Source organism: Hyperolius riggenbachi, chromosome 3 (genome assembly GCF_040937935.1).
Source record: "Hyperolius riggenbachi isolate aHypRig1 chromosome 3, aHypRig1.pri, whole genome shotgun sequence".
Taxonomy (NCBI): Eukaryota; Metazoa; Chordata; class Amphibia; order Anura; family Hyperoliidae; genus Hyperolius; species Hyperolius riggenbachi.
Window position 1 is genome coordinate 331,493,825 of NC_090648.1, and position 21,046 is coordinate 331,514,870.

At 42.2% G+C, this 21,046-nt stretch overlaps 1 protein-coding gene across 9 annotated transcripts in view; it reads left to right on the forward strand.

Annotated features, from left to right (window-relative positions):
• Positions 1–21,046, forward strand: part of PPFIA2 (PTPRF interacting protein alpha 2) — a 409,727-nt gene that overhangs the window by 370,954 nt on the left and 17,727 nt on the right. For all 9 annotated transcript variants that reach the window (XM_068276855.1, XM_068276859.1, XM_068276856.1 and 6 more), the window contains 4 exons: positions 177–352; positions 3,008–3,076; positions 5,557–5,716; positions 10,311–10,416. In XM_068276855.1, coding sequence (XP_068132956.1) covers positions 177–352; positions 3,008–3,076; positions 5,557–5,716; positions 10,311–10,372 — 467 coding nt within the window. In that variant the 3' untranslated portion in view covers positions 10,373–10,416. The remainder of the gene's footprint in view (positions 1–176; positions 353–3,007; positions 3,077–5,556; positions 5,717–10,310; positions 10,417–21,046) is intronic.

Sequence of the window (21,046 nt, forward strand, 5' to 3'; positions counted from 1 at the left end):
TCTTTATCTTTAATTTCTTGGCAAGAAAGAAATAATTTTTTTTTTTTTTACTTTTTTTCTTCTTAAAAAGATGCCCTCTGGTCTTCAAGCACTTTTCTGAATATACCGAAGTGAAGGTGATAGATTGAAATGTGTGACTAATGATGATTGTAATGCTCTGTGTTTTCCTGTGCTAGATGTGTTGGTGTGGAGCAATGACCGGGTAATCCGCTGGATCCAAGCAATCGGTCTAAGAGATTATGCAAACCTCATTCTGGAAAGCGGGGTACATGGTTCTCTCATTGCTCTGGATGATAACTTTGATTACACCAGTCTGGCACTGTTGCTCCAAATCCCAATGCAAAATACTCAGGTAAAGCAGCCTAAGTTTGTCTTTTAGACCTGTAATTGTCATGCTGTAGCTAGTTCCATTTCTAGCATAAATTGAAACCATAGCAGTTCTAAGGTGCAATACTTTGTTTAAAGGAATTTATTATCCAATACCTAGAATAACTGGGCATACATCTGTTAGTGAATTTCTCTGAGAATTTGGGAGTAACCCAAATAAGAGTTGATTTATTAAATTATCTGCCAGTAGTAGACATTATAGCAACTTTGAGCCAGATTATTTTACATGCATCACAGGGGACTTACCATCATCAGTACATTACTCCTTCCTATAAATATTTTACTTTTCTGGGTTCACCATTGTGGGTACAAAGCTTTGGCACGTAATGACCGTTACCTGTGTACTAGTTATGTGCAATGAACTGCGTGCATTTTTATTTTTTTACAAAAGTGTGCAGCTGTGCATTAACATTTTAGCAAAACTCAAACACTTGTGGGAATGAAGAGAATGGGTTCAAATGGCAAACTGCATGCACTTGTGGTTCTTTCTGGATCCGTAGTGTCACATGGTTGAGGAAAATAGGTGTTTCTGCCTGGTGGGAGTGAGCCCGTAGGCCTCATTCACATCTAGCTAGCACAGATGGCCGTGTGATCCGAACGCAGTGCATACGATCGCACGCCATTTACGCCGCTGCTGATTCCATCCATTGACAGTGATGGGATCAGCTCTGCGCTTCTGGGCAAAATGCAGGCAGTAGTACGCAAGCGCTTTCTAGCGCATCGTACTGCTGCGCAGCGCAGTATATGTGAACGGTAGAAGGGCTGTCTATGCCCTTCTGCCGTTCCTGCGTTTCAGCACATCATACGCGCTTCCAAATGCGCACAGAAGCGCGTATGATGTGAACGAGGCATTAGAGATCTTTTCTACTAGGAAATGCGTTTGGAAAGAGACATGTTTGCATTGCAGTGTGATTTGCAATTTACACCACCGCAACCTGGTGTATGGCACAATTAGGGTGCTTTTGCACTATGTAGAAGGGCCCTGTAGTGAACACCTCGAAACGTGCATGTGGTTTTCCACCTTTATCAGTATTTGACCCTAAATGTAGTAAAGTTAGTTGACAAGTCCATTTACAAAGATGAAAATGCACATGTAAGAATTGAGCTCTTAAAATAAAATTCACATGTGCATAGACCTTAATCTTCTAAACTAAATGCACAATATTAGTGTACTAATTATTCAGCCCCCTGAGTCAATTCTTTGTAGAACCACCTTTAGCTACAATTATAGCTGCCAGTCTTTTAGGGAATGTCTCTACCAGCTTTGCACATCTAGAGACTAAAACCCTTGCCCATTCTTCTTTGCAAAACAGCTCCAGCTCAGTCAGATTAAATGGACAGCGTTTGTGAACAGCAGTTTTCAGATCTTGCCACAGATTCTCGATTGGCTTTAGATCTGGACTTTGACTGGGCCATTCTAACACATGGATATGTTTTGTTTTAAACCATTCCATTGTTGCCCTGGCATTATGCTTAGAGTCGTTGTCCTGCTGGAAGATGAACCTCCGCCCCAGTCTCAAGTCTTTTGCAGACTCCAAGAAGTTTTCTTCCAAGATTGCCCTGTATTTGGCTCCATCCATCTTCCCATCAACTCTGACCAGCTTCCCTGTCCCTGCTGAAGAGAAGCACCCCCAGAGCATGATGCTGCCACCACCATATTTGACAGTGGGGATGGTATGTTCAGAGTGGTGTGCAGTGTTAGTTTTCCGCCACACATAGCGCTTTGCATTTTGGCCAAAACGTTCCATTTTGGTCTCATCTGACCAGAGCACCTTCTTCCACATGTTTGCTGTCCCCCCCACATGACTTGTGGCAAACTGCAAACGAGACTTCTTATGCTTTTCTGTTAACAATGGCTTTCTTCTTGCCACTCTTCCATGAAGGCCAACTTTGTGCAGTGCACAACTAATAGTTGTCCTATGGACAGGTTCCCCCACCTGAGCTGTAGATCTCTGCAGCTCGTCCAGAGTCACCATGGGCCTCTTGACTGCATTTCTAATCAGCGCTCTCCTTGTTCGGCCTGTGAGTTTAGGTGGATGGCCTTGTCTTGGTAGGTTTACAGTTGTGCCATACTCCTACCATTTCTGAATGATCACTTGAACAGTGCTCAGTAGGATGTTCAAGGCTTTGGAAATCTTTTTGTAGCCTAAGCCTGCTTTATACTCAATAACTTTATCCCTGACCTGTCTGGTGTGTTCTTTGGACTTCATGGTGTTGTTGCTCCCAATATTCTCTTAGACAACCTCTGAGGCTGTCACAGAGCAGCTGTATTTGTACTGACATTAGATTACACACAGGTGCACTCTATTTAGTCATTAGCACTCATCAGGCAATGTCTACGGGCAACTTACTGCACTCAGACCAAAGGGGGCTGAATAATTACGCACACCCCACTTTGCAGTTATTGATTTGTAAAAAATGTTTGGAATCTTGTATGATTTTGTTCCACTTCTCACATGTACACCACGTTGTATTGGTCTTTCACGTAGAATTCCAATAAAATTGATTCATGTTTGTGGCAGTAATGTGACAAAATGTGGAAAACTTCAAGGGGGCGTATACTTTCTCAAGCCACTGTATTTGCTTCTATAACTGCAAATTGTCACTGTTCTTGTTTCAGGCAAGACAAATCCTGGAGAGAGAGTACAATAATCTTTTGGCACTTGGGACTGAGCGACGTCTCGATGAGGTAAGATTATGTATATTATTTTCTAAGATTGAAAGATGTGTAATTTTCCACTGGTGAAGGTTAGATCTGAGCAGCAGTGGATACACAAACTGGTAATTGGGCAGCCTCTACATTCTGCTGTATTAAATACACCCATATAACCTTATATTATAAAATAATAACAATATGGTATAGTTCCATGCCTGATTTCCTTCAATGAGAGTCCAGCAGAGGTTTACATAGCAAAGTTCTTTTTACCAGTAAATAGTCACATGTTCAATACATAAGGGGAGTTGGGGGAAATAAAGGTATATACGATGCTTCCACATTCTAACTACTTTACTTTTCACTGTGCATAACGTAAGCAGAGCATATGTGGGATCTTATCTGCCCCCTCATCCCTATTGAGTATTTGCATTTACAGAGCCATATATTTAACAACCATCAGGAAAAAACAAATCTAAAACTGATATAAATGTACATTTTATCGATATAAATGTACATTTTATTCCCAGAGTGAAATGCAAAACATCTGACAGGTTTTGGCCAGTCCAACTCCTCCTTATTTATTTACAAAGCACTGAATGGTTGTTGCTCAATCCTACTGCCAAAATAGTGTGCAAACACGTGCGTATAATAAAGTCTCCAGTTACAAAGGGCAACAGATATAAACAATATTAACCACTTCTCTACCACAGGTTTTTTCCCCTTCAAATGCTCTTCCCATTCATTCAGTAATAACTTTATCACTAATTATCACCCTAAGATGATCTATACATTATTTTTTGCAGAAAAAACTAGGCTTTCTTTGGGCAGTACTTTATGCTAAGAATTATATTATTTTTTATGCATTTGACAGGGAAGAAGAAGAAAAAAATGAAAAAAAATCACCATTTCTCAGCTTTCAACCATTGTAGCTTAAAAATAAAATGTGCTATTGTAGATAAAACAGACACCTTTTATTTGCCAATTTGTCCCAGTAATTACAATGTTTAAATTGTGTCCCTAGTACAAAGTATGGCGATAATATTTTATTTTGGGTTAGGGGTGAAGGAGTTTCAGAAATAATGAAAATGTATTTAATTTTTCTATGGTAAGTGAATAATGGTGTATTTGGAAGTAGTTTTACTTCTTGGCCACAAGATGGTGCTATACGTACTCAGTTTTCTAAAAATAGAAAACAGAACCAAATATTTAGATGTATTTATAGGTGTTTGTAAACAAGGACGTAGAAAAGCGTGGCAGAAGTTGCTAAGTGGTTAAAGTTATCGTTTAATATAATGGGCACCAGAAAATGATGTTGAATATAATTTATAATGCTGATATTCTACTGTTCCCCACTTGTAACCTCTATTTTCACATTTACTAAAATGAGGACCAGTAAAAGTGATAAAATATCGTTTAATCTACCGATATTGTGCTACTTCATTTATATAGTAAAATATCTTTAATATTTTACTGTAACCTAACCTTTCCCTCAAACAGAACCCTCCCTTGGTGCTGCCTAACCCTAAAACCTCCCCCTGGTGTGGCCTAGCCATAATCTTATTTTGTTTGTGAAATATAAATTGGTAATTGATCATTAATGGTTTTAGCTAACATAAAATCAAAAAACGTAAAAATATTTTATATGTAAGTTTGTTAAAAAAGATAAGTTGTAACATAGATGAGAATAGCTGAAGCTGTTAGTTGTGGTGCAAAAAGATGAAAAGTAAAAAAAAAAGGAAAAATCTGTGAAAGCATACGGAACAATTTTTGAAACCATTGTACAGTTTTAAAAACAATTATTTGTTAAATAATGGGTTATTGTAATTGATAAATTTGGCATGGAAATGAAAGTTAAAGATAACAAGTGATATTTGTTTCCTATTTTCACTGTGTCCTTTTACAAACTATATAATTTTTTTTATATCAACATGGCGCCCTTTTTATACACCTTGTGCAAATAGAGAAAAGATTTGCATTGATGTGAATAAGGCCTCCTTTTTAATAGGCACCGTTATTACGGTTTAACGGGGCAAACTAGCAGGGAGCCTGGCTTACATCTTTTGTATAGATCCTTGCCAGGGAGAGCTTTTATAAAGAATAAAGATAATCCTGATGGTCTCTCATAAGGAGATGGACTAGTCCTAAATCTTTTTTTTTTGTTTGTTTTTTTACTACCTACTGTCAATGACAAGATCGAAAAAAAAATTATAGTGCATTTTACTCTGAAACAAATACATTTTATATTTATGTATTTTAAATGTTTCAAATTTTTCATGAAAACTGTCCTTTTAAAGCAGGATGTAAATCCAGAGATACATTGCTCTGACTCACGCCATAAAAATGTAGGACCCCAGGTAAGGCAGAAGAAAGAAGATGTAGAAACTGCACATCCATTCTAGTGACTAGAGATGCACTTTAAGACTCAGAGTTGTGCTGCACAAAAAGAAGAAAAACATATCTGTGTGAATAAATTGTGGCTGTGCTCTGTCATTTGGCACATTTTGTATTTTCAGAGTGATGACAAAAACTTCAGACGTGGGCCCTCCTGGAGGAGGCAATTTCCACCGCGCGAAGTCCATGGAATCAGCATGATGCCAGGCTCTTCAGAAACACTGCCAGCAGGATTCAGATTAACAACAACATCCGGGCATTCACGGAAAATGACAACAGATGGTACCGCTTTATTTTTAGCTTTGCTTGCAGCCATAGGACAAACTATTGTGAAGAAGTATATTACATTGATTTATTATGTCAAAATAACACATTACATGTTTACAGGATTTTGGTGGTAGCCCAAATGAGAAGAATGTTCAGTACCTCTATAAATTAAGTGGTTATAAGAAAGAAATAAAAATATAACCCAACAAAATGTTATCTTTTGATTAGCAGAGTAAGGTGCATACATTTGAAAAAGTCACGGGCTAATTTAGGCGCAACGTTAAATATCGATATTCCTAGCAATATCGGTAAATAACAATTTAAGCGCAACGTTAAATGACAAAATCAATAACAAAAGGCAAATTAAACGATCAATAGCGGTATTACATTATCGGTAAATTTACCAATAATGTTGAACCTAACTATAACTTAAAGAGACTCTGTAACAAATTTTTCAGCCTTAGTTCTTCTATCCTATAAGTTCCTATGCCTTTTCTAATCTGCTCTGGCTTACTGCAGTCTTTCCTAACTGCACTGTCTCTGTAATAAATCAATGTATCTTTGCTCTGTCCTGTTTGTCGGGCTAAGGCTTGATTGTGTGGAATGTGCAGGGCTGCTTGTGATTGGTAGAAGCGATACACACCCTCTGCAGGCCCCCTGCATACTCTGAATGACTCACACACTATGCTTAGCTGAGCCTATTAGAAGCTGGTTAGTTTGTTTGTAAACACTGCCTAAATCTGTTAATTACAAGCCAGGATTGCAGCAGAGAGTGGCAGAAACAGCACAGAGGGGCACAGGAGAAAATAATGAATAGAATGGTATGCTTTTTATTGTAAGAATATTAGAGTACAGATTCTCTTTAACCTATCCCAACTCTCACACAGAACCCTCCCCTGGGGGTGGCTTACCCCAAGACCCCCTTGGTGGTGCCTAACCTTAACAAACCCCTCCTCCCCCAATAATAAGATAAATTTCAAACTAACTGCAGCTGCCTGCTAAATAGCGTAACGGCTTTCTATATTATGATAAATAATTATTCCTAGATATCGATAAATAATTGTGCGCACATATCGATAAATAAGAATTACGCCCATTTTTGGCCATGACTTTTTCAACTGCTAAGTAAGGCTGCATTCACACTGTATAGATGAAAAACTGATCCTATACCAACTGATTCCTTTTCCTTTTTAGTTTCAAATGGATCCATTTGTGATGTTAGCATCCGTTTCTCCCATTCCATTTCACATTGCCACTTAACTCTGTATACCTGCTGCCGTCACATTCACATTCCTCTTCTCCTGCATGGGTTTACTGCACAGGAAACGTGTTGGTACACAAACTGGAGCCCCAGCAGAAGCATCGAGACTCTTCATTGGATTGCAACAGACCAATCTGAATCCTCCCTCAAACCAGGGAAGAATTCTCATTGCTCAGTTACAATCCAATCAGAGTCTAATGCTTCTGATGAGGCTTGGATCTGTATAACGGCACTTCTCCTGTGCGGACAAATATGCATGTGATGGCAGGAGGTGAGTAACTTATGTAGTGGCCAGCCTTGTGATAACAGATGCTGGTCATTCTCATAGGCTTTCATTGATTCCTTCAGGGTCTCGTCCAGCCTATCCGGAACACTTATACAGGAATCATATTTGTGTTCCCCTCTTTGGAACGGAACCTTTCTGAAAGGACTAATCCAATTGCTTTGAATAGGAACCATTTGCATGCATGCTAATCTGTTACGCTAAATGAAAGGTTTTTATATGCAGTGTGAACTCAGCCTCAATCAACAAATCAAACTTTATAAGAATTTTTTTTATTTTTATGTAAAGGTAAGAAAGTATTTGTCTACAAAACAACCTTCCAGCTGTTTTCCTATCTAGACTGGAAAAGTGAAAGCTGGAACTGAATTATCATAGGTGACATTCTTTCCTCAGAGACTAAGGGCTTGTTTCCACTGTAGCGGTGCGGAATCGCCTGGATTCCACCGCAGAAGAAATCGCATGCGGCTGCGTTTCCGCATGCGGATTTAGCCGCGATTTCGCATGCGATTTCGCATGGCAAGGAGCCAGGCGATTTTAACCATGTCACTGCCAGAGTAAAGCTCCATAGCAAAGCATGCGAAATCGCGGGGAAATCCGCATGACAAAGCCGCATGCGATTTCCCTATTAAATACATTAGCGGCGATTCGCATGCATTCCACTCGCAGGCGAATTTGTTGACTCGTTTGTGCGGTTTTTTTACCGCTGAAAAAAACGCACCTCAACAACGCTACAGTGGAAACAGGCCCATCCACTTGCATTACATGTGCGAATCCGCATGCGTTGGACGCATGCGGATTCGCGATAGTGGGAACGAGCCCTAAAATTTACCCAGGTTCTTATGCAGAATTCTTCAGTGCCTCCTTATCAAGTCTAAATGAAACAATACACAGTGGAGTGGCTGAAGTATGCATTTCTCTCTGCTCTTCTAGCTCATTATTGCTGTTTGTGGAACCATATGCTTATGGCCAGAGAAAAGTTTACCACTTAACAATATTATAATTCAATTGGTAATAATGTTTCAACTATTGATATAAATGTTACATTTGAGAGGATAGTATTTACATGTTTGCTACTTATGTAAGGAGTTATTTAGTGATGTTTACAGTGGGCAGGTACAAGAAGGAAGAGGGGCTTGTTTAGTTACCTAACCCCAGTACTGTCCAGTGTGGGTAAAGCCCCTCTCCTAGTTCACTGTTGTATAGCCTCCCTGGCGGTATGGATGAGTCTGACTTCAGGAAAAAATAGCTGAAACCAGTCAGGTTCATCCAGCAGTTCTGATGCGGGGTTCTGTATTTTTGCATTTATATGCTCTGGAAACCTGCATGCGAAAATTCTCACACATTTTTTAATGTGGGAAAAAACATGTTATCTTCCAAAAAGCTGAAATGTGGTGAAATTGTGGCCTGTCAGAAAGGGAAAATTATATATTTTTTTTATATGATTTGTGTGGGAACCTATTATTATATGCAAAATGTATACTAGGTCCGATCATCTCTAATTGTCTCTGCACGCCAGAGAGCACATACCTCTGGGCCACTGCACTTTTTTTTCAAGCAGAACCCAGCTTCCTGCTGTAGCTGTCACTAACACCAACAGCTGTGCCTGTTACCTTTTTTATGATAGTGCGTCTTTTGACGCAGAAAGGGTGTACTCTGGGTCAGGTGGCATTGAGCAGCCCCACTAAGAATGGGGACGAGTTTAGGCGAACTCCTGCAGGAAACCAGCACCAGTTTTATTAAGCAAAACATTTCACATTGGGTTCTGCTCTATTTTACTTTTTATCATGTAATCCTAGACATGCATATACTACATTTTGCATTTCAACTACTCTCTCTGAAACAATACATATTACTGTTTCTAAAGGTGTCAATCAACAGATCACCTAAATAGTGCCATTATTTCTGCAAAATTGTCTTGCTAGAGATCTGCAGATTGCCATATTTATAAAACTGGCAACTGGCTAAAATACATCTATTGCCAATAATTATCAGCTCAATGCCATATTATAGATCTCCAAATAGCATTCAGCCATCATAGGCTTCAGTGGAGAAAAGAAACTTGTGTTCCAAACCTGTTTGCTGCTTTGTGGATAGTCAACTTTAAGTGGTGAGTCATGGTGGCCATTAATGGGCCACAAATCGCTACTAATTTTATTTTTCTTTGAACATTCCATTTTGGTAATGGAATGAAGCTTTGGGTCACCACTTTGGATATTTTACAGCTATGCAGGGACACAGCAGAGTAGACTTACCACAGCACTTGGTACCCTCCTCTCCTTTCACCAGCCCACTGTGCTGCTGAATCTTCCATAGGCTCCTGACGCATGTCACGTGACAGGCAGCAGGAGCCACACAAAGTATGCTGCAGTGCAGCCGGCCGTTGTATGGAAATGAGGGCACTCAGTGACTGGACACATTTTGCTGGAGGTGCGTTGGCTGCCCACTGCTGCTTAAGGCCCTGGCTATTTTTTTCATTAACTCTCAACCAGAAGGTGTACTTATGCGGTATCAACCACTCCCTGCCAGTGCCAGATAAGTGGCAGTCTACTGTAATATAGTTTAAAGTGTGTGGCAATTTTCAGCAAATGTTAGATACTTACCGTTGTAGAGAAAAGCCTCTGGATAGTCCAGAAGATTCCCCTTCCTCCTCAACCTCAATGTTTCAGTGCTGGTAACATCTGAACATATTTGACAAGCTTTGTTAAAGGTTTTCATAGCCATGTATGAGCTCTGCCATATTGTGCGAGTGCAAGTACCAGTAGCATGGAGCTGCTCATGCGCATTTTTTTTCTAACTCTGCCTGCGCAGTAGCACAAAGCCATACTTGCACAGCTTGCCCACACTTGTACAGGCAGGAGAGCATGGCCAGGAAGAGGAAGAGAGTCTCAGCAAGCAGTGGTGGGGTAGAGGACGATTGGAGAAGTCTCTAGCTCATCCAGAGGCTTCCCTATATTGAGGTAAGTATCTAACTTTTCTTTTGTTTTTGTTAAGTAAATGATGAATAACGTTTATACTTTTTTGTTTGTAAAATGTTATTTCTGAACAGACTCTTGTGTTTTTTTTAGGAGCTGCACCTTCTGGACTGCAGAGACTAGACAGTTCCACAGTCAGAACATACTCATGTTGACAGCACTAAAAACAAAAAAACTAAAAGCAAAGCACTGACTTACAGTAAGTATTGGGATTTGATTTGCATTCTCTAGTCTCTTGCCCACTACACAAGTAACTTGGTGAATGTGGCTACTCTTGCTTGTTGCTTTTATTGACTGCTAATTAAGGCTATCACTCACCAACAAGGTTAGCTGGAGGTGCCTCCTTGCCACATTATCAACAAGGGCTTGACATTTAAAACTCAGACGTTCTGAGTTTAGTGTTACATCCCACATTTTAACCAAATATTTGTCATAATTTCCCTCCCATAATGTGATTTATTCTTCAAAAACATGGCAAAAAGCACTTTAAGGATACATGATCAAATATACAGTAGACAAGGTGGGGTAGGTCATTTGCTTTGGTATTACAAATTACCAAACAAATGACCTACCCTATGTTATCTACTTTATATTTAAAATTGAACTGTAAATATATTTTCAACACACTGTTTCACCTACCTGGGGCTTCTGCAAGCCCCCAGCAGCCGTCCTATCCCATGCTGGTCCTCCACGAGCCACCGTTCTCCTGCTGCCAGCTACTTTCGGCTTTGCCGCCGGGCCACTGTGCCTGCGCAGTTCTGACCACACATATCCTTTCTTCACGTTCCCTGCTATTGCAGAGGGGAATGCAAAGAAAAGATACGCTTGGCAGGGCTGTGCTGGCCTCGACTTACAAGTCGCGTAACGGAGCGGCGGCGGGAGAATGGAGACTCGTGGAGGCCTGGTGCAGGACAGGACAGCTGCTGGGGGCTTGCAAGAAGCCCCAGGTAAGTGAAACAGTGTGTTTAAAAAGTATCTACAGTTTTGCTTTAACAGGTCATCCCCAGAAACTCCTTTTTGCCATGTTTTGGAAGAGTATTTTACTATATTATATTTTTGTATTGCCTTTCTCCACGCTTCTAGCCAAAACTGGAATGTACCATGTAAAGGCTCCGATTTAATAATTTAGAAAGGTTTAAATATGATCTTAAATACCTTATCTAGTAACATTCTGCCTGTCATGTTTTATGGTCACATACAGTATGTTAATGAATAGCTAGCCTTATACTGTGTGGCATAACACAGCAGCTCACAATTCTCCATCAGAGGCCATTCATATCTACAGATTGAAGGAAAGCCAAGTGCTGTACATTTTCCATACAGCTGCTGCAGAGAACCAGGTTTACATTACTTATCTGTAGTGCTTAAAGAGAAAAATAAAAAAACCTTTGACAATATTGCACCCATCGCATTAAACATTGGTGGAAGCGTAGCCAGGTAATGTTCTAACATTTTTGATAAGTGGGTTGCTGCATCAATTTCAGGCTACCACAATGTTAAAAAATGCGAGTGTATGAGAAAAGCAAATGCAAATACATTAAACCGCAAACGCAAGCATTTTTTTCAGCAATTTTGTTGCGATTCTAGGAGCTTATGAATAAGTTGTCCCAAAAACATGATCCTCCCAAGGGAGGGGGAGAGGCTTTTATCAACAATTCGTTAAATGAATGTGTATACTTAATATGAAAGCCTGATTATTTATTATTATTATTTTTTTTTTACAATTAAGGCTTGTTTGGTACTTTTCCGTTAGTCGGGTACATACTCTAGGTGGGGATAATTACTATTCCCCCTCCAGGGACAGTAGGGAAAGATGTAACTCTGCTGGAGTTCGATCGCCACCTAGAGGATGCGCCCAGCTAACGGAAAAGAACCCTTGTTCATACTACAAGAGTTTTAAGCGCTAATGATTTTGAAAAGCTCTTCCTAATGCAATGCTATGGGGGATTTTTAAAAATCACATTGCTCCAGTGAGAACACACACATAGCATAACATTAGCAAGAGCTTTTAAAATCACACAGCGCTTAGAAAAGCTCTTGTAGTGTGAACAAGCCCATATTGTTAATTATTTTGAAAGGCATGATCAGTTCTTAGTTTGGGCCCACTTTATGTATACCCCACCACCAGAAACTCATTTTATATCACTGGAAGACCTGGGAATTTTGCAGGTAGTATGTCGATTTTTTTTAAAATCAATTTCATGCTGAAATTGATTGAAAATGTGTAGTGTTGATCAGATACATCCTGCTTTGATTGTGACTAACAGATGCAGTAGATCCCTCTCAAAGTATGCAGTCTGAAGATAGCATATAGCATTAATTCTAGCCATATGCATAGCTGAAACTGAGGTACTTGCCCATTTATCAACAAAGTTGGAACTACACTTGCACATTTACTTCTTGCAGCATACATTTCACTGTTCCCAACTGCTAACAACTTCTGAACCATCACTAACCACAATATAAGCCAGTACTTTTACCTTACCAATAACACTAACACTCAGAACAAATGCTGCTTATCTATGGGCATGAGAACTGCAGATAATCCACATACTAAGTGCCAGAAGTAACCGTTTCCTCAGGCAGGCAAAGCACAAGTTTCTCTGCAGCTGCTGTACCGAAATTGAACTCTCCTGCTTTATCAAGTCTCCTCACAGCAAAACCAATTTGCATAATGCTTAGGACTGCTTTTAAAGCTTCCTGTGCAGAAAGATCTAAAAGTATCCTTTAAAGTCCATTAGTATTTAATTTGATGCAAAAGCTGCAGGATGGAAAGCTGTGGAAATCAAGGAGATATGCAACATCTTCTGCTGCCCGTATTGATACTATTGCCCATCTACTTAGTAAGCTGCACTTCTCTGAAAGGGTCAGTGTCCTGTGCACTAGCTCTCTTCTGCCGAGAGTGATGTAATCACGGCTCAATTCAACTGTCGCAATTACCACCATTTATTAGTGCTGGTAATTGCTGAACTCACATGAATGTGCATGCTCATGTTTAAATAACATTTTTCACATTAATTAACTTTTATTTTATTTTTATTATTAAACAGATATTTGAACTTTATTCAATTATAGATTTTGGAAGTTAAAAGTAGGGATGATCAGATATGAAAATTGTTCTGAGTTGATGCAAATTCTTAAGCAAATATATGCAGCTTGGAAATGGACCAATCAATTTCAACCTGGGTTTAAATTGATTGGTCCATTTTCAAACTGCATATATTTGCATACAAATTTGCATAATTTTGGAACAATTTGCATCTTATTGGTCATCCCTAGTTTTAAAGTAAAAAATGAGAGCACATGTACAGAATCTTCTCCAAAAATTGGCATATTGTGTTAAAGTTCATTATTTTCTGTAATGTGCTGATAAACATTAGACTTTCATATATTTTAGATTCATTACACACAACTGAAGTAGTTCAAAGTCTTTTATTGTTATAATATTGATGATTTTGGCATACAGTCGCTTCTGCCGCTGTTTCTGGTTCAAAAGTGGCTTGACCTGGGGAATGTGGCACCTGTAGCCCATTTCCTGTACATGCCTGTACACGGTGGCTCTGGATGTTTCTACTCCAGACTCAGTCCACTGCTTCCACAGGTTCCCCAAGGTCTGGAATCGGTCCATCTCTACAATCTTCCTCAGGGTCCGGTCACCTCTTCTCGTTGTGCAGCGTTCTCTGCCACACTTTTTCCTTCCCACAGACTTCCCACTGAGGTGCCTTGATACAGCACTCTGGGAACAGCCTATTCGTTCAGAAATTTATTTCTGTGTCTTACCCTCTTGCTTGAGGGTGTCAATGATGGCCTTCTGGACAGCAGTCAGGTCGGCAGTCTTACCCATGATTGCGGTTTTGAGTAATGAACCAGGCTGGGAGTTTTTAAAAGCCTCAGGAATTTTTTGCAGGTGTTTGGAGTTATTTAGTTGATTCAGATGATTAGGTTAATAGCTCGTTTAGAGAACCTTTTCATGATATGCTAATTTTTTGAGATAGGAATTTTGGGTTTTCATGAGCTGTATGCCAAAATCATCAATATTAAAACAATAAAAGGCTTTGAACTACTTCAGTTGTGTGTAATGAATCTAAAATTAATCAGTACATTACAGAAAATAATGAACTTTATCACAATATGCTAATTTTTTGAGAAGATCCTGTATATTACATGCATCACCCAGGTGATATGACTCCTTTCAGTCAGCATAGCAGCCCTTTGTCCATCATGCAGGCTAGTATTGCCAGGATAGCGGAGGTGGCAAGTGTGGGGCTCTGCCACTTGAACAATACCAGCCTCGTGGTCTATAATATGGCATCGGAGACTCTGCTAATAATACACTTTGCTTTGTAATAAATGTGTCTTTATTCTCGAAAATCTGTCAGGCTGCTAATAGCAAACTGTCCCACTTCCATAGTAAGAAGTTATCATGTAGAAAAACTATCATACAAACTTGTTTTCCATGATACATATTTCAAAGATATGGGGCATTTTTAAAGATGTGTAATCACAACAGCCCCACCCTCTACTGACAATGACGCAGTCCTATTTCCATGGTACAGTGTTCACATAAAAATGCTGACTGCTTTAAAACAATTTAGAAAAAAGGCATAATATTTTACAAAGTGTTTTCTAATTACGAGAAGATAATAGTACTAAAAGAAAAAAAACTCTTTTCAGTGTTGTGTTCTCCTAAAATGTCTATTCCAGGGCTGTAGGTGTTGCCTTTGTGCTACACTACAACAGGGAGCCATTGATAGGACCACTGAGATTCTTCACTAAGGTGGATTCCCACTGGTCAGGTTAATGGGAAGTCCTGACAGAGTAAATTGGGCCCATACACCGTGTGATTTCTGCCATTGAAAAGCCAATTTGACTGCTCTAATCGGTCAGAAATCGATCATGCTTCCTGCTGTATCGATTTCTAGCAGATTTCAAATTTGCTCGATTGGTCCAGATGGAAAATGTAGGTCGATCAGCTGCTGGCTAATCACTCAAATCAATGCAGTTGTAGTGGATCGAATGGTGCAATAATGCACTTCGATCGATTTTCAATAGATTTCATCCTGAAATCTATTGGAAATCTGTTCCTTGAGTGTGGCACACATAAGATACATTCCTGTCAGCTTCAATCTGACAGGCATCTAACATGTATCTGTCTGTTGGTCGAATCTGCTGCAAATCTAGTGTATGGCCACCTTAAGATACTTTTTAATTGCTGGGGCTTCTAGCATTCTGCTACTGTTGCACAAAGGAGAGCTCTGGTAAAGCCTCTATGAAGTTGCACTTTCCATCTCAGAAATCCCATTGGTCAGTGCATAAGCTCTCAGTTATGAGGCAGCAGTACAGAGAATGGAGTCCTGGCATATAGCATGTTAAATCCATCATCAGAGCTCCTTATTGATCCAGATTCCCATTGGTCAGGTTGCATATTGAGACAATTAATGTACCAATGGAGGATGTAAAGCTGCTTTGTGCTAGAGCTCCCTGTAGCATTGCAGCAGAGTCCAGCAGATTCCCTGCAATCAATGCAGGAGAACGAAGAATATAAAGGGATCCTAAGGTGATGGGGTTATGTATTTACTGCAATACATGTTGCCTAGCTGTACAGCTGATCCTCTGCCTCTAATACTTTTTACCCATAGACCCTGAACAAGCATGCAGAATCAGGGGCTCTGTCTGGATTAGCTACATACTTCTTTGAGGCAGGGAGCACAATGGTGTGCATTTCCTGGGGGTGTGGGAAATGCACACTAAATTGCACATCATGAAAATGCAGCCATCTACATTTTGCACTGCAATGTAAGACACAACATTTAGCTTGTTTCCACATACAGTATGGGAGTTGCGTGCAATTCACATACAATGCTTTCCTATGGGGGGGGGGGGAATAAGCATGCAGTTTTTCTAAAGGATACTGTATTTTTCTCCATTTAAAAAAACGGAGAAGAAAAAAAAAAAACACAACCAAACTTACGCAACCAGAATTGCAAAGTGCAAAGGAGAAAAAAAAAAATGTAGAAACATAGACAAGTGTGCTCCCAGTCTAAGGTGTGTGATTTAGACAATGCTGCAGCCAAAGAGCTCAGCAGGATGGCCAGGTAACTGGTATTGTTTAATCTCTCATACTGGAAGGTTCTAACCCCTACCTTAGCAACAGCCCATAAAGAAATTTAAAATATGGGGGGGGGAGCAGGCATGCTCTCTTCATGTTCACCACTCCCCCCATTCTCCTCAGTTTCCATGCAATGATCTCCTGAACCTACTTCCGGGTCAGGGGACACTGCACAGGTGCTGCCCAGCGATGCATGCCCTTGATTGTGGCCAGGAGTGTTCTGTGCATGCACACTACGTAGTTGTGACGTAGTGTGCAAGCGCAGAGTGCTCCTGGCTGAGCGCACGCAATCAAGGACACGCATCGCTGGGCAGTGCCTGTGCAGTATTTACTGTCCTAAAAGTAGGTTTGGGAACTGAGGGTAACGGAGGAGTGGGGGGCATGAGGAGAGCCTACTACACATTCCTGCTCACCCCATTTTTTTATTTCTATAAAGGGACAGTTACCGGTAAGCCAAAAAAAAAAAGAAGCTTTACTCACCTGGGGCTTCTACCAGCCCCTTGCAGCAGTCATGAGCCCTCGCAGCCACTCACTAATCCTCTGGTCCCCCACTGCCAGCTAGTTTCTTTTTCGCCGACAGGATTGGCTACGCGTAGCTTTCTCCGCATTCCCGGCTGCAATTATCGCTATTGCGGGCGTACAAAAATATGCGTTGCCGCATTACCAACGCATAGATATGCGGCAACGCGTATTTGTGTACGCGTTGCGGCCTGCAATAGTGCTAATTGCAGTCGGGAATGCGGAGGAAGCTACGTGTGGCCAGTCCTGTCGAGCCTGTCGGCAAAAACGAAGCTAGCTGGCAGCGGGGGACTAGAGGGTTAGTGAGTGGCTGTGAGGACACAAGACTTCTGCAGGGGGCTTGTAGAAGCCCCAGGTGAGTAAAACTCATTTTTTTCTGGCTTAAGTGTCCCTTTAACCACTTGCCGACCGCGCACTCATAACGCGCGTCGGCAAAGTGGCTCCTGGAGGACCAGCCACGCAGATGTGCGTCGCCAGGTTCTCGGTGATTAATCAGCGATCGGGTGTGTCACGTGGTGCCGCCCCCTTGTGACTACAACCCGCCGGCCGATCCGCAGCGCCGGCGGGTTGTAACTTTTCAAATTAGCCACTTGAAATCATATAATACAGTTTGTTTACCTAACAAACTGTATTATACTGCCTGCCTCCCCGCTGGTGGTCACACTTAGCGATCGACCACCGGCGAGGAGAGCAGGCACAGTGAGTGAACGCACCACACTCTTTAGGAGCCCCACAGACCCCACGATCACCCGCAGCACCCATCAGACCCCCCCCTGTACACCCCTGCAGCACGCAGCTTAGACCCAACCACCCTCCATATCACCCATCAATCAATCCCTGACACCACCTGTCACTCTAATCAATCAGATCAGATCCCCAACTACCCCTTAGGGTTATCTGATCACCCCCCACCCCTTCAGATCTCCCCCTCCCCTCCCTCCCCCCCTGTATACTGCATATCTCTATCTCCCTCTAATAGCCCACTGATCAATTGTCAATCACCTATCAGTCACCTGTCAATCATCCCTTGTCACCACCTGCCACTGCCCCACATCAGATCAGACCCCCCACTGCCCCTTAGGGACTTCTGATCACCCACCCACCCTTTCAGATCCCCCCGAGACCCCCCCCTGATCACATCAGCAGTCCATTGTTTACATCTTTTTTTCCCTGTAAAAACCCACTTATCACCCATCAATAACCCATCTATCACCCCCTGTCAACACCTGTCACTCAGGTATCTGATCACCCACCCACCCCTTCAGATCTCCCCCACCCCTGACCCCCCCCCCCCCTGTATACTATCCATCTCCCTGTAATCGCCCACTGATCAGCTGTCAATCACCTATCAGTCACCTGTCAATCATCCCTTGTCACCACCTGTCACTGCCCCACATCAGATCAGACCTCCAACTGCCCCCGGGGCTTCTGATCACCCACCCACCCTTTCAGATCCCCCCGAGACCCCCCCCCCCCCTGATCACATCAGCAGTCCATTGTTTGCATCTGTTTTTCCCTGCTGTAAACACCCGCTTATCACCCGTCAATAACCCATCTATCACCCCTTGTCACCACCTGTCACTCCTATCCATCAGATCAGACCCCCAACTACCCCTTAGGGGCTTCTGATCACCCACCCCCTCAGATCCTCCCCACACCTTACTAGTGCATTGCTTGCGTATATTCTCCCCCCTGCCATTGTGTATCTTATCTCCTGTCTGTAAGGCTTGATTGTGCTTTGTTTGGCTACAATTGTCTCAATTGTACTGTGATTGGCATCGATTGTCGTGTGATTGGCTTCGATTGTCACGTAATTGGTTTTCAATTGTCGTGTGATTGGCTTCAATTGCCCTGATTGGTTTTGATTGTGCCAATTGCCCTCTGATTGGCTGTTTTGCCCTGTGTCTCGATTGTCTCAATTGCCCTGTGATTAGCATCGATTGTCGTGTGATTGGCTTCGATTGTCACGTAATTGGTTTTTGATTGTTGTGTTATTGGATTCAATTGCTCCTTGATTGGCTTTGATTGCGCAGATTGCTGTAATTGTGTTGTAATTGCCTCGTGATTGTTTTTGATTATTTGTGATTGCTCTCTGATCCCCCAACCCCCCCTCACCGTCACTATCCTAGTGATCTAAAAACAGTGATCAGTGAAAACTGTCACTTTTTAGTATCACTAGTGGTAACAGTTAGGCCAGTTAGCTAGGCAAAAGGGTTGTTAGTGTCAGTTAGTGCTCAGCCCACTGCACCACAGTCACTAATTAGCGTCATCACTGTCGCTAATCAGCATTGGTACTATATAGTATCTGTAAGTGATCATTAGTGATCACAGTCAGATCTATATTAGGGTCACTAGGATCCACAAAAAAACGCAGTGTTTGCCCGATCAGACCTGATCGTTCGCCTGCACTGCGTTCAGCCCGCCCCACCGCAGTGACAGAAATTTATTTTTTCTGATCACTGCAAAAAACACTGTACACTAGCTGTGGCACTGTAAACAGCAGTTTTGATTTTTTTTTTAATCAAAACTCAGTGACCACAGCTTTCTACCTCTCAAGTACTCCATTTCGCTAGGTAGGTGCTCTTTTTCCTGGGTAGTCTCAGAGGAATACCTCCTAAATTTAGCAGGCCACCATGGCAAAAAAGAGGTTTTCCAATGAAGACATCTACAGGTACATGGACCAGTCGGATGAGGATGATTGGGTCGACTTATTCGACGAATCTTCTGGTTCAGAGTACGATCCTGTAGACAGCAGTGGCTCTCTGACCGATAGTTCCGATGACGAGGTTGAGGTCCCGGCTAGAGCCAGGCGTACCACACCCCATGTCACTGGACTGCAGGTGGCGGAAGATCAGTCTGAAGGGCAGCAGAGTGATGCTGGCGTTGATCTGATTTTTCTTGGTGAGGCATGCACCAGCAGCGCAGCATCTCCTGGACCTCTCAACACCAGTACTTCCGTAGAAGACCCTGGTGAAGTGGCGAACACCAGCCCGGAAGTAGAAACTGGTTCGGTGGTACGTGAATTAAGACCCGATTCGCAGCCACCAAGTAGACGGGCCCGTACTCCCATTGGTTTTCCAGAGGTGCTGGCAAACCCTGATTGGCATTCCCCTGATCCCGCCGCACCCGTACTGCCCCCTTTCACCGCCCAGTCTGGAGTCCAGGTGGAGACAGTTGAACTAGGATCGGCCCTAGACTTTTTTGAACTGTTCCTCACCCAGGATCTCCTTGACTTAATTGTGGCTGAGACCAACCGTTATGCCACACAATTTATAACTGCCAATCCGACAAGCTGCCACGCCCAGCCTTTTCAGTGGAAACCACTCCAAGTTTCCGAACTGAACATTTTTTTGGGCCTTCTCCTCAACATGGGTATTACCCAAAAAAATGTATTGCGCTCTTATTGGTCTACACGCCAAATACATAACATGCCCGTGTTCTCTGCTGCCATGTCCAGGACGCGATTTGAGATCATCCTGCGCTTCCTGCATTTCAATGACAACGACACCTGTCATGAAAGAGACCACCCAGCTTATGACCGGCTCCACAAAATTCGGCCCCTCATAGACCACCTGTCATCCACATTTGCAGATGCTTATACCCCTGAACAGAACATCTGTGTAGATGAGTCCCTCGTACATTTTACCGGGCGCCTTGGCATCAAACAGTACATCCCAAGCAAGCGCGCCCGGTATGGGGTGAAACTGTATAAGCTCTGTGATAGGGCCACAGGCTATACATCTCGTTTTAGGGTCTATGAGGGAAAAGACTCAAAATTGGAGCCGGTCGGATGTCCTGACTACCTGGGGAGCAGTGGAAAGATTGTGTGGGACTTGGTGTCACCCTTGTTCCAGAAGGGGTACCATCTTTATGTGGACAACTTTTACACAAGTGTGGCCCTCTTTTAGCACTTAAAGTTAGAAGGAATCCGATGCTGTGGCACCGTGCGGCCTAGTCGCCGGGGCTTCCCCCAACGGCTCGTTAACACCAGACTTCAATGGGGGGAGAGGGCCGCCTTGTGTACCGATGACTTGCTCTCGGTGAAATGGAAGGACAAGAGGGACGTTTACCTTCTGTCTACCATTCACACAGACACGACAGTACAAATTACACGGGCAACAGAGGTCATTGAAAAGCCCCTCGCCGTCCACAGCTATAATGCCAACATGGGAGGGGTGGACTTCAATGACCAGATGTTAGG